This window comes from Belonocnema kinseyi, chromosome 10 (genome assembly GCF_010883055.1).
Source record: "Belonocnema kinseyi isolate 2016_QV_RU_SX_M_011 chromosome 10, B_treatae_v1, whole genome shotgun sequence".
In the NCBI taxonomy this organism is placed as follows: domain Eukaryota; kingdom Metazoa; phylum Arthropoda; class Insecta; order Hymenoptera; family Cynipidae; genus Belonocnema; species Belonocnema kinseyi.
Genome location: NC_046666.1, coordinates 7,161,418 through 7,172,911, shown reverse-complemented (window position 1 = coordinate 7,172,911; position 11,494 = coordinate 7,161,418). Strand labels below are relative to the sequence as shown.

Below are 11,494 nucleotides of genomic sequence, written 5' to 3'. Positions count from 1 at the left end.
ATTATAATTATTAAATAATTATTTTCATTTTTATTTAATGGTATATAAGTTTATTAAGTAATTTTACTTGAATTAATCGTTTATTTTTAATAACAATTAAAAAAATTTTATTAATTTTTAAAATTTAATATTTTAACTTTGATAACTGGAAAATCTCACAAAAACAAATCCAAAGTCCACGTGGAATTTTGACATAAATGACATATTAGGAACTTAAATTGATTCGACTGTATATAGTTGCATCGAGTGCATTCCATGTCCATACACACCTATATATATACGTTAGTGAATCCGAGTTCACTTTTGTTGTGTGCGGTAATATTGTGACAGTGCCTAATATTTTCTTGGATTTTAAAATATGGTAAGTGATCTCTTAATAATTTTTGGTAACCACCTTCCCCGCAGAAATTCCTTTGATCAATAAATTGAACGAAAACTTCGTTGAAACTCGAATTAGCAAAATAAGACTGAAAAAAACTGGACCACTTTGCGCATAGAGGTTACGCTTCAGGTTAATCAGATTAAAGTTTTCCAGAAAAGTATTTATCTGATTCTAGTCGATTTTAAGGTATCTTTTACCAATTTAAATTATATTGCGTGTAAACAATTCGATTGCGAATCGCTTCTCAACGAAAATTCGATCAGTGAATTTCCTAACCTCCAAATGGAGCAGCACGTATTTTGTGCATGAAAAATGATAGATCTGGTCTTGTTTTGCAATTTCGAGATCACTTTTTAGAGATTCATGAAGGATTTGATGTGGCTGATACAATTTTGGTGCATGAAATGTTGTGCACTTTTAAAATGTGGAAGAGAACATAACCTTGCGAAAAATTTGGGGCGTACATGCGCGTTTTAATTTATTTATTGTTATTCTTTGCCCTTTGGTAAAAAAAAAATAAATTTTTTTTTATGAATTAAGTAAAAGTTTGATAGAAATTCGTTTATTGGCTTATTTTATTTTAGAGCAGATACAACAAATATATTATGATTATCATAATTTCAAAATTTGTTTGGACTTTCTAGTTTCAATTTTTATTTATTAAAATGTCTTTGGTTTAAAATTCTTCTGTCTAGTGGAAAATATAACTAGTTTGATTTGTTGAAAAATATACCTGAAGTTCCGAACGTTCAAATGAACGAAATAATTTTCCCCAATTTTATTTTACCCATAAATATTCTTTCAACTGAAATTTAAAATATACATTATAATTATGTTTCAACAAATAAATATTTCCAACTCATGAAACAGAAAACGAATTTTCCCTACGAGAAATAAATTTTCAAATAAAAATATGACTTTTCACAAAAAATTAATTTTCCATGAAAGTGATAAACTTTAACCCAGCATAAATGAAATTTCAAACAAGAAAATTATTTTTATACCAAAAAAGGTGAATTTTCCAGTAAAAAAGATTAATCTTTAAAAAATGGAAAGTTACATTTTCAGTTAAAAAATTATTTTTAAACCAAAAAAGGCTTTTCTACTAAACAGTTGAATTTTCAACTAAAGATATAAGCCTTCAATCAAAAAAATTAATTTGTTCACATTCTAGTTTAACTTTTACCCAGGTATTGAATTTTTATGTAGAAAAGATTAATGTTCAACAAAATAGTTCAACTTTCAACCAAAGAGATGAATTTTTAACTAAAAATATAAATATTTTTAAAAAATTCTTTCTTAACCAGAAAGTTGTATTTTCATAAAAAAGAAATAAAATTTCTACTAAAAAAATGGATTTTTAATTCAAAAAGATAAATTAAAAAAAATTGAATTTTCCGTTACAAAAATTTTTAGTTCATTTTTGGCGATCAAAATATGAGTTTTTAAACAAGAAATAAGTGTCTGCGAAAAAATTGAATATTAAATCCAAAAAGACGAATATTTTAAACCAAAAAAGATGAATTTTAAACCAAATATTTTCATTATCTACCAAATATTTGAATTCTTATACAAGAAAGATGAAACTTGTACTAAAACAGATAAATTTTTAATTTTAAAAACCTTTTTTTGTTATTGACTTTTATCCAGAAAAGATTTCAGTTCATTTTCAACACCAAAATATAAATTTTAAGCAAAAAGTAAAATTTCAACGGCATTTTTAACTTTTTGGTAGAAAATGAATTTTCCTTTGTTGAAAATACCATTTTTTTAATTCATCTCATTTGGTAGAAAATTTATGTATTTAGTTGAAAAATTTTCAATTTAAAATTTTTATTTTTAAGCTTACATTTTTAATTTAAAGAATTTTTAAATGCTTTCTTAAAGACTTGAACAAACAAAAAATAAAAGCCTTTGATGTTGACAATTTTTGAAAAAAAAAAACATTTTTATTTAATAAATAAATACATTTTTTAATTTATATGTACTTTAAGTAATAAAAAGTGAACAAAAACGATTTAACAATACGATTTTAAACCAGTTCAAAATTTAAGAATTTTCAGATTTTAACGTTAAAACTTAAACGGTTTCAGTTTGAAATTCAAGTCATTAAACAAATGTGAAAATGTGAGTGAAAGTTTATAAACTATTTTCAACTTAAAAATAACTTTATAATAATATATTCGTAATTAAAGGATTTTGTTAAATTTAAAATTATGTTTCAGTCTAAAATATTCAATTTTTAACCCATTCAATTTTTAATTTAAAAAAAGCTCAATTATTGAATATTTAGCAATATTTGAATTTTCATTTAAGACAAGTAAATTGAAACCAAATATTTAAAAGTAAAGAATCTTTAAGTAAATTCTTCGACAGAGAAAGCCTGGAATCTTTAAATTTTCGAAGAGCCTTTAAACTTTGAACGTTAGCATTTTAATTGTCGTATTTGAAAAGTGCTTTATTTGTCAGTGAAACTTTTAAATTTTGATGTATAATTTACAAATGAACATTTGTAGAAATTTTTTTAGTAATTTTAAGAGATACATAGGAGTTTTAAAAAGATAAAAAATTATAATGCAAATTTTAGAAAGTTTTCTTAAAATCCTCTAGAATCTTTTTTGAAAATTTTGTTTAAATCTTTGAAAAACTTTTTAAATATTCTCTTACAATAAGTTTTCAAAATGAGAAGTTATTTTTAATTTTCGTAGGAATCTTAAGAAAGTATTTTTATTATTTTGAAGCCCTCCACAATTCTTGAAAAGAATCTAAATTTTTTGATTCAAATTTGCGAAAATCTACATTTTGTTTTATATTAGCCATTTTCTGAAAATTGTAGGAAAAATTTAATTCATTTTGACAAATATTTAGAAGTTCTGAAAAAATTTCCAAAATAATTTTAAATTTAAAACCAATTTAAAACGACTTCTAGATTTCTCAAGACTTTGAAATAAAAGTTGAAGCTTTCCAAGGATGTTTAAACTATTTAAAAAGAAAATAATTGAATTTCTAATTTAAGAAGTGTTCAGTTAAAACGTTTTTAATTTGTCAATATTTGATGTTTCTGGCTTAAAATTATATAATTTTGAAAATTTTAAAGTTCATTGATTGATTTTTTAAATTTAGAGCATTGAAAATGTTAACGTGGATTAATATTTTTTTATATTGAAAAATTTTAGTATCTTCAATTTCATACGCGTAAATTATTGAGCATTTCAATACAACATTTTTTAATTGAATACTTTTAAATTTTTATTTTAAAAGTTCAAAATGTAACAGTTCTACTTTAAGTGCTTACATTTGCAGCTCAGTTTTTATTACCTCAAGTGGAAAATTTTTTAGTTTTAGTGTTTCATGTTTTAATTTCATTTACCGTGAAAAATATTTGCGAACCGGGAATTTATTTCGTCGGCTAAAACGGCCACCCTGTGGTTGAAAGTTTAATTAGTTTCTTCAGAATTTCTTTTAGTTTGTTAAAAATTATTTTCTTACTGAAAATTTAAATTTTCCATGTTTGGTTGAAAATTTATCAATCTTTGGTTTAAAATTAACATATGCTATAAAAAATGCAATTCGGGTTAAAACTTGAACTACTTTGTTGCAAATTTCGTTGTTAAAATATTAACCATTATATTTTTCGTTGAGAATTTATCTTTCTTTTCAAAATGTAATTTTTCTGGTTAAATATTTTCTTTTTTTCTAAAAAATTATTCTTTTTTTTGTCTTGAATATTCATCCATCTGGGTGATAATGTTATTATTTTTGTTCGAAGTTTAATTTTTTTTATTTGAAGATTCGACCATTTGGTTGAAAATTCAATTAATATTTGGTTATAAATTCCACTATTTTCTTAAAAATTCAATTATTTTGTTGATAATTGAAGTATTTTGATCAAAATTATTTTTTTATAATTTAACTATGTGATACAAAATTCATCTTTCTTGATTTAAAATGAACATTTTTATTGAAATTTTTTAGATAATTTTGAGCTGTGAAATCTAAGATTTGTAGTTGTGTAAAAATTAGTTGTATAGTTTTTATTGCTAGCTAGATTTGAATGGCTTAACTGCATGGTGCTACCTTGTGCATTCTGGGTAGGTATCTTTATTTTTCTCGCAGCCTTCGACACCGTCGATGACAGGACTCGAGGAACAGGAAAAGCTGCTCGAGGATGCCAGCAGTGTCGTCAAAGTGCAGGCTTTTGAAATGAAACACAATTTGGATAAATCCAAACTCATGGATGCTTTGAAACACGCATCCACGATGTTGGGAGAACTGCGCACCTCGTTGTTGAGTCCAAAAAGTTACTACGAACTTTGTATCCTTTTTTATGAATTTTTTAGACTTTAATTTTTGTAATTTTCCTCATTTTAAAATGTATAAAATTTCGAGGAAGAAAATTGGGTTTTGAAAATAATAGTGATAAAATAGTAACATTGATTTAGTTTCCTTACAAAAAATATATTAGATATGGCAATCACAGACGAGCTCCGACACTTGGAACTTTTTTTACTGGACGAATTTCAAAAAGGAAGGAAAGTCACTGATTTGTACGAATTGGTGCAATATGCTGGCAATATTGTACCGAGACTGTAAGTTATTTTTATTAGTTAAATCATAATGTGTTTCCTGTTTTCCTTTTTTTTTATCCCGCATTTCGAGAATTTTCCCTCAATGTACCCTAATTTAAATAAAATTCTCCTAAAAGTCTTCTAGTTTAAATAAAAATGATTAAAAAAATTTATATTTCAATATGTATGTTCATAGCTTAAATTATAATTTATTATTGACAATTAAAAACGAGAATTAATATGATTTAGTCTCGGATTTATTAAATTATGAATCAAATAGAAATATTTTCCAGAGGATTACAACATTTTTACTTATAAATTAAAACGTCAAAATACCTTTATTATAATAAGCAAACCGAATGTTTTAGAAAACAAGTAATTTTAAGAATTTCAAGTTTAAATATACTTTTTATTGTTTATAAAAATAGAAATGGCCTAAATATCTGTGAAATTTTCGTCTTTCTTAGTGTTTTTTACTGTTTTTAATTAAAAATTTAAATCCGTTTTAGTTAAAAACTCATCTCTTTGCTTGAAATTTGAATTATTTTGTTTAACATGAGTTTTTCTTTTATTGTAAATAAATTTTTTTATTGGAAATTGTAACCCATCCGTTTGAATATTCCATCATTCTACTTCCAAATTTTTTTTTTGACAATATAATTATTCAATTATTGTTTGAAAATTTTTCTTTTTATGATAAGAATTCCTGTATTTTGTTGACAAATTCAAGTATATCAGTTAAAGATTCGTCATTTTAGTTGTAAACTAATATTTTTTATTTAAAATTCAACTATTCCAGTTGAAGATTCATAATTTTAGTTCAAAATGTAACTATTTTGTTAAAAATTCATTTTTATTTTTAGTCGAAAATAAATTTCTTTTGACTAAAAATTAATCTGCTACAGTTTCTGTTGCAAATTCACAAATTTCATTGAAAATTTAACTATTGTTTTGAAAATTCGTTTTTAGTTTTTAGTTGAAAATTTGACTCTTTGGTTGAAAAGTAATCTTTTCTGATTGGGGATTCAACTATTTTATTTCAAATCCATCTTTCTAGGTTGAATTGAACTGTTTTTTTTTTATTTAAAATAAAAACCGTTTTTGTTTGAAATAAGAACTGATAGATTTTTTCTTGAAAATTCGTATTTTTTTTAGTTGCATGCAAATGTTTTTTATTTTTAATTAAAGTCTGTTTTAGTTGAAATATCAAATGTTACACACATTTTTCGTTGAAACTTTATATTGTTTGGTTGAAAATTTTGGGTGAAAAATCTTGGGTTGATAATTGAATTATTTTGATTGACATTGGTTTTTCTTTTATTGTAGATAAATTTGTTTATTTGAAATTTTTAACTACTCTAGTTTTGAATATTCCATCATTTCAGTTGAAAATTGGTTTGTTTTCTGAAAAAATATAGCTATTCACTTATTATTTAAAAAATTATCTTCTGTAGTTGAAAATTCTTGCAATTGGTTAAACATTCTAGTATATTAGTTAAAAATTCATAATTTTAGTAGAAAACTTATATTTTTTGTTTAAAATTAAACTATTCCAGTTCAAGATTCATCATTTTAATGGAAAACTCATCACTTTAGTTAAAAAGTTTAGAATTTTCTTGAAAATTCATTTTTATTTTTGGTAGAATATCAATTTTTCGAAGTGAAAATTAACCTACTCCTGTTTTTGTTGAAATCTAATCACTTTGGTGGAAAATTTAACCATTTTGTTCAAAATTTTAATATTTTTTTGAAAATTTCAATATTTTTTTATAAGATTCGTTTCTATTTTTGGTCGAAAATCCAGTTTTTGTTGCAAATTGATCTTTTTTAGGTAAACATTCGACTGTTTTGTTGGAATTAAACTTTTTAAATGAAAATTGATATTTTCTGGTTAAAAATTTTAATATTTTGTAGAAAATTCGCTCTCTTCGCTTAAAAACTCAACTGTTTTCGTTAAAAATTCTTATTTTTAATTGAAAACTCATCACTGTAGTTAAAATTTGTACAATTTTCTCGAAAATTCATTTTTATTTTTGGTCGAAACTCTATTTTTCGAAGTGAAAATTAACCTGCTATAGTTTTTGTTGAAAACTAATCACTTTCTTTAAAAATTGACCTATTTTGCTCAAAATTTCAATATTTTTTCGAAAATTCGTTTCTATTTTTGGTCGAAAATCCATTTTTCGATGTTAAAATTATCCTGCTACAGTTTTTGTTGAAAATTAATTATTTTGGTTGAAAATTAATCATTTTGGTTGAAAATTCAACCATTTTGTTCAAAATTTTAATATGTTTTGGAAAATTTCAATATTTTTTTATAAAATTCGTTTCTATTTTTGGTCGAAAATTCAGTTTTTGTTGCAAATTGATCTTTTCTAGTTAAAAATTCGACTGTTTTATTGGAATTAAACTTTTTAAATGAAAATTGATATTTTCTGGTTAGAAATTTAAATATTTTGTAGAAAATTCGTCTTCTTCGCTTAAAAACTTAACTGTTTTCTTTAAACATTCTTATTTTTTAGTTGAAAATTCTATCATTTTCTTAGAATATCGAATTGTGGTAGAAATGTTTTTTTTTTGTTTAAAATTCAACTGTTTGGTTGAAAATTTGTCTTCCTTAATTGAAAATTTAAGTAGTTCGTTAATAATCCATGTATTTTCTTGATAAATGGTGTTTTTTGGTAAAAAATCCGTTTTTTGTTTGAAAATTCAAGTATTCCAGTTGAAGTCCCATCATTTTAATTAAAAACTCATCACTTTAGTTAAAATTTGTACAATTTTCTTGAAAGTTCATTTTTATTTTTGGTCGAAAATCAATTTTTTGAAGTGAAAATTAACCTACTCCTGTTTTTGTTGAAAATTGATCTTTTTTAGTTAAAAATTTAACTGTTTTGTTGAAATTGAACTTTTTCAATGAAAATTCATATTTTCTGGTTAAAAATTTAAATATTTTTTAGAAAATTCGTCTTTTTCGCTTAAAAACTCTATTTTTTTCTTTAAACATTCTTATTTTTGAGTTGAAAATTCTATCATTTTCTTAGAATATCGAATTGTGGTAGAAATGTTTTTTTTTTGTTTAAAATTCAACTGTTTGGTTGAATATTTGTCTTCCTTACTTAAAAATTTAAATAGTTTGTTAAAAATGTATGTATTTTGTTGTAAAATTGTATTTTTTTGGTAAAAAAATCCCTTTTTTATTTGAAAATTCAAGTATTCTAGTTGAAGTTTCATAATTTTAATTGAAAAATCATCACTTCAGTTAAAATTTTTACGATTTTCTTGAAAGTTCATTTTTGTTTTTGGTGGTAAATCAATTTTTCGAAGTAAAAATTAATCTGCTACCGTTTTTGTTGAAAATTACTCACTTTGATTACAATTTGAACTATTTTGTTCAAAATTTCAATATTTTTTAAAAAATTCGTTTCTATTTTTGGTCGAAAATCAATTTTTGAACTGAAAATTAACCTACTCCTTTTTTGTTGAAAATTGATATTTTTTAGTTAAAAATTCGACAGTTTCGTTGAAATTGAACTTTGTACATGAAAATTCATATATTCTGGTTAAAATTGTTAATCTTTTGTAAACAATTCTTGTTTTTTTGTTGAAAATTCTGTCATTTTCTTAGAATATTCAACTGTGCTTGAAAATTCTTTTTTTTTAGTTCAAAATTCAACTGTTTGGTTAAATATTTGCCTATTCATGCATTTTGTTGAAAAATGGTGTTTCTTGGTCAAAAAATCCATTTTTTGTTTGAACATTCAAGTATTTCAGTTAAAGATTCATAATTTTAATTGAAAAATCATCGCTTTAGTTAAAATTTTTACGATTTTCTTGAAAGTTCATTCTTGTTTTTGGTCGTCAATCAATTTTTCGTAGTGAAATTTAACCTGCTACAGTTTATGTTGAAAATTAATCACTTTGGTTAAAAATGGTACTTTTTTGTTCAAAATTTCAATATTTTTGGGAAAATTCGTTTCTATTTTTAGTCGAAAATCAATTTTTTTGTTGAAATTGAACTTTTGAACTGAAAATTCACATTTTCTGGTTAAAAGTTTAAATATTTTGTACAAATTTCCTGAAAAATTGTGTTTTTTGGCAAAAAATCCTTTTTTTTTTTGAAAATTCAAGTATTCTAGTTAAATATTCATCATTTTACTTCAAAATTCATCATGTTATTTAAGATTTAACTATTCTGGTTAAAGAATTATTAATTTTATTTAAAAATTTATTTATTTTGCCATTTTTGCTCTGTTGTGTTAACGAATGTTTGTAATGAACTTTATGAATTAAAATAAATGTTCCGATTTTGCGGAAAATATGAATATTTTACTTGAAGTTGCCCGTGAAAATAAAAAAACTTGACCGGGAAATGACCGGTAATTTTAAATCTTTCTCCTAATCGCCACCCTGGCCCCCTATTTTTCTATTTCAATCCTCTATTTCCCCTCAAATATTGTTTAGAGTCACTGTGAAGCCTGAAACGAAGACAATTTTATATTTCAGTTAAATTACAGCAGCAACACCTTTTCAAATGCAATATTAATAAAATAATTCTTTTCTATTTCAGTTACTTGCTAATCACAGTTGGATTAGTTTACATCAAAACAAATCCATGCCTCAAAAGGGATCTTTTACGAGATCTTGTCGAAATGTGTCGAGGGGTTCAGCACCCCTTGAGAGGACTTTTTTTAAGAAACTATTTGTTACAATGCACGAGAAATATATTACCAGATTCTCCAGAAGGAGACGATGAAGAAGGAACTGTACGTCTATTTTTATTTTCAAACATTCATCTTACAATGCAATTGTTTTATTGATCGGTTTTTATAATTTACCATTTTATTTTAAATATCCTTCTCAGGTTTTGTGACAAGTTTTTCACAATTTGCATTTTTTATTTTTTAATTTAGGTACGTGATAGCATCGATTTTGTGTTGATGAATTTCGCGGAAATGAATAAATTATGGGTGCGAATGCAACATCAGGGTCACAGTCGTGACAAGGACAGACGAGAACGAGAAAGGGAGGAATTGAGAATTTTGGTCGGGACGAATCTCGTTCGACTCAGCCAATTAGAATCCGTCACATTGGATATATACAAAAGGGTAAGATTTTCAACTAAAAATGATACCTTTTTAATACGAAAGGAAGCTAAAAAAGGAAAAAAAAAAGATAAATTTTCAAACCATAAGTTTCATATTCTACTAAAAAAAAGATGAATTTTTAACAAAGGCATGAATTTTCAAAAAAAAGATGATTTTACATAAAAAGATGAGTTTTTATCTGAATACATGAATTTTCAACTAAATAGTTCAAGTTTTAACATCATTTTTGAACCAAAAACAAATTTTTCATAAAATACATGTATTTTCAACAAAGTAGTTAAAGTTTTAATCAAAGAAATGATTTTTTAACCAAGAAGATTAATTTTTTTTGCCAAAAAAGAAAACGATTTTTCGACAAAATACATAAATCTTCAACTACAAAAGATAACTAATCAACCAAAGAAATTAATGTTCAACCAAAAAGATAAATTTTCTACCAATAAGTTTCATTTTCTGCTAAAGAATATGAATTTTTAACTAAATGCATGAATTTTCAACAAAATAGTTAAAGTTTTAACCAAATTCTTTAGCAAAAAACGATTTTTTTTACTAAATACATGAATTTTCAACAAAATGGTTAAAGTCTTAACAAAATTTTTTAGCCAAAAACAAATTTTTCGCAAAATACATGAATTTTCAACTAAAAGGGTACAATTTTCAACCAATAAGTTTCTTTTTCTACAAAAAAAGGTGAATTTGTAACAAAATAAAAGAATTTTCAAGCGATAAGATTTTTTTTGACTAAAAAGATACATTTTTACCAAAATACATGAATTTTCCACAAAATACATAAATTTTCCACAAAATAGTTTCCGTTTTAACCAAAGAAATTAATTTTTAAACAGGATGATTAATTTTGTGTCAAGAAATAAAAATATTTTTCGACCAAATAGATGAATCTTCAACTGAAAAATTTAAATATTCTACCAAGGAAAGTAATATTTAACCAAAAAGATACATTTTCTTTCAATAAATTTCATTTTCTGCTAAAAATATTAATTTTTAACAAGAAAGATTATTTTACATAAAAAGGTCATGTTTTAACTAAATACATGAATTTTTAAAAAAATAGTTGAATTTTTAACCGAAGAAATTAATTTTTAACAAAATACATAAATTTTCAACTAAAAAAGATCAATTTTCAACTAGAAATTTAATAGCTGACATTTGAACCAAAAAAGATTTTAATTTAAATCCAAAAATAGTTGAATGCAACCAAAGAAGACGAATTTTTAACAAAATATATAGTTCAAAATACTGGATGAAAATGTATTGGTTTTCAACCCAGAAAAATTTTTCAGTAAATGAAGGAAAAGAATTTCACCCAAAATGTGGAATTTTAAGGGCATGTGACACAGCTAAATACCTATATTACCGACCTCACTTTTTCAGTTCACTGAATGTTTTTTTGAACCTAAGAACTTTTTTTGTAAATAAAA

General features: G+C 24.0%; 1 protein-coding gene across 3 annotated transcripts in view; it reads left to right on the top strand.

The window, feature by feature from the left end:
• Positions 1 to 11,494, top strand: part of LOC117181398 (vacuolar protein sorting-associated protein 35) — a 57,314-nt gene that overhangs the window by 16,004 nt on the left and 29,816 nt on the right. Inside the window, exons 1-5 of one of the 3 annotated variants that reach the window (XM_033374013.1) lie at positions 249 to 361; positions 4,499 to 4,697; positions 4,848 to 4,971; positions 9,518 to 9,713; positions 9,861 to 10,055. In XM_033374013.1, the coding sequence (XP_033229904.1) occupies positions 359 to 361; positions 4,499 to 4,697; positions 4,848 to 4,971; positions 9,518 to 9,713; positions 9,861 to 10,055 (717 nt within the window). In that variant the 5' untranslated portion in view covers positions 249 to 358. Of the gene's footprint in view, positions 1 to 248; positions 362 to 4,477; positions 4,698 to 4,847; positions 4,972 to 9,517; positions 9,714 to 9,860; positions 10,056 to 11,494 lie in introns of those variants that run through there. The other 2 variants (XM_033374012.1, XM_033374014.1) reach the window with 2 other exon arrangements.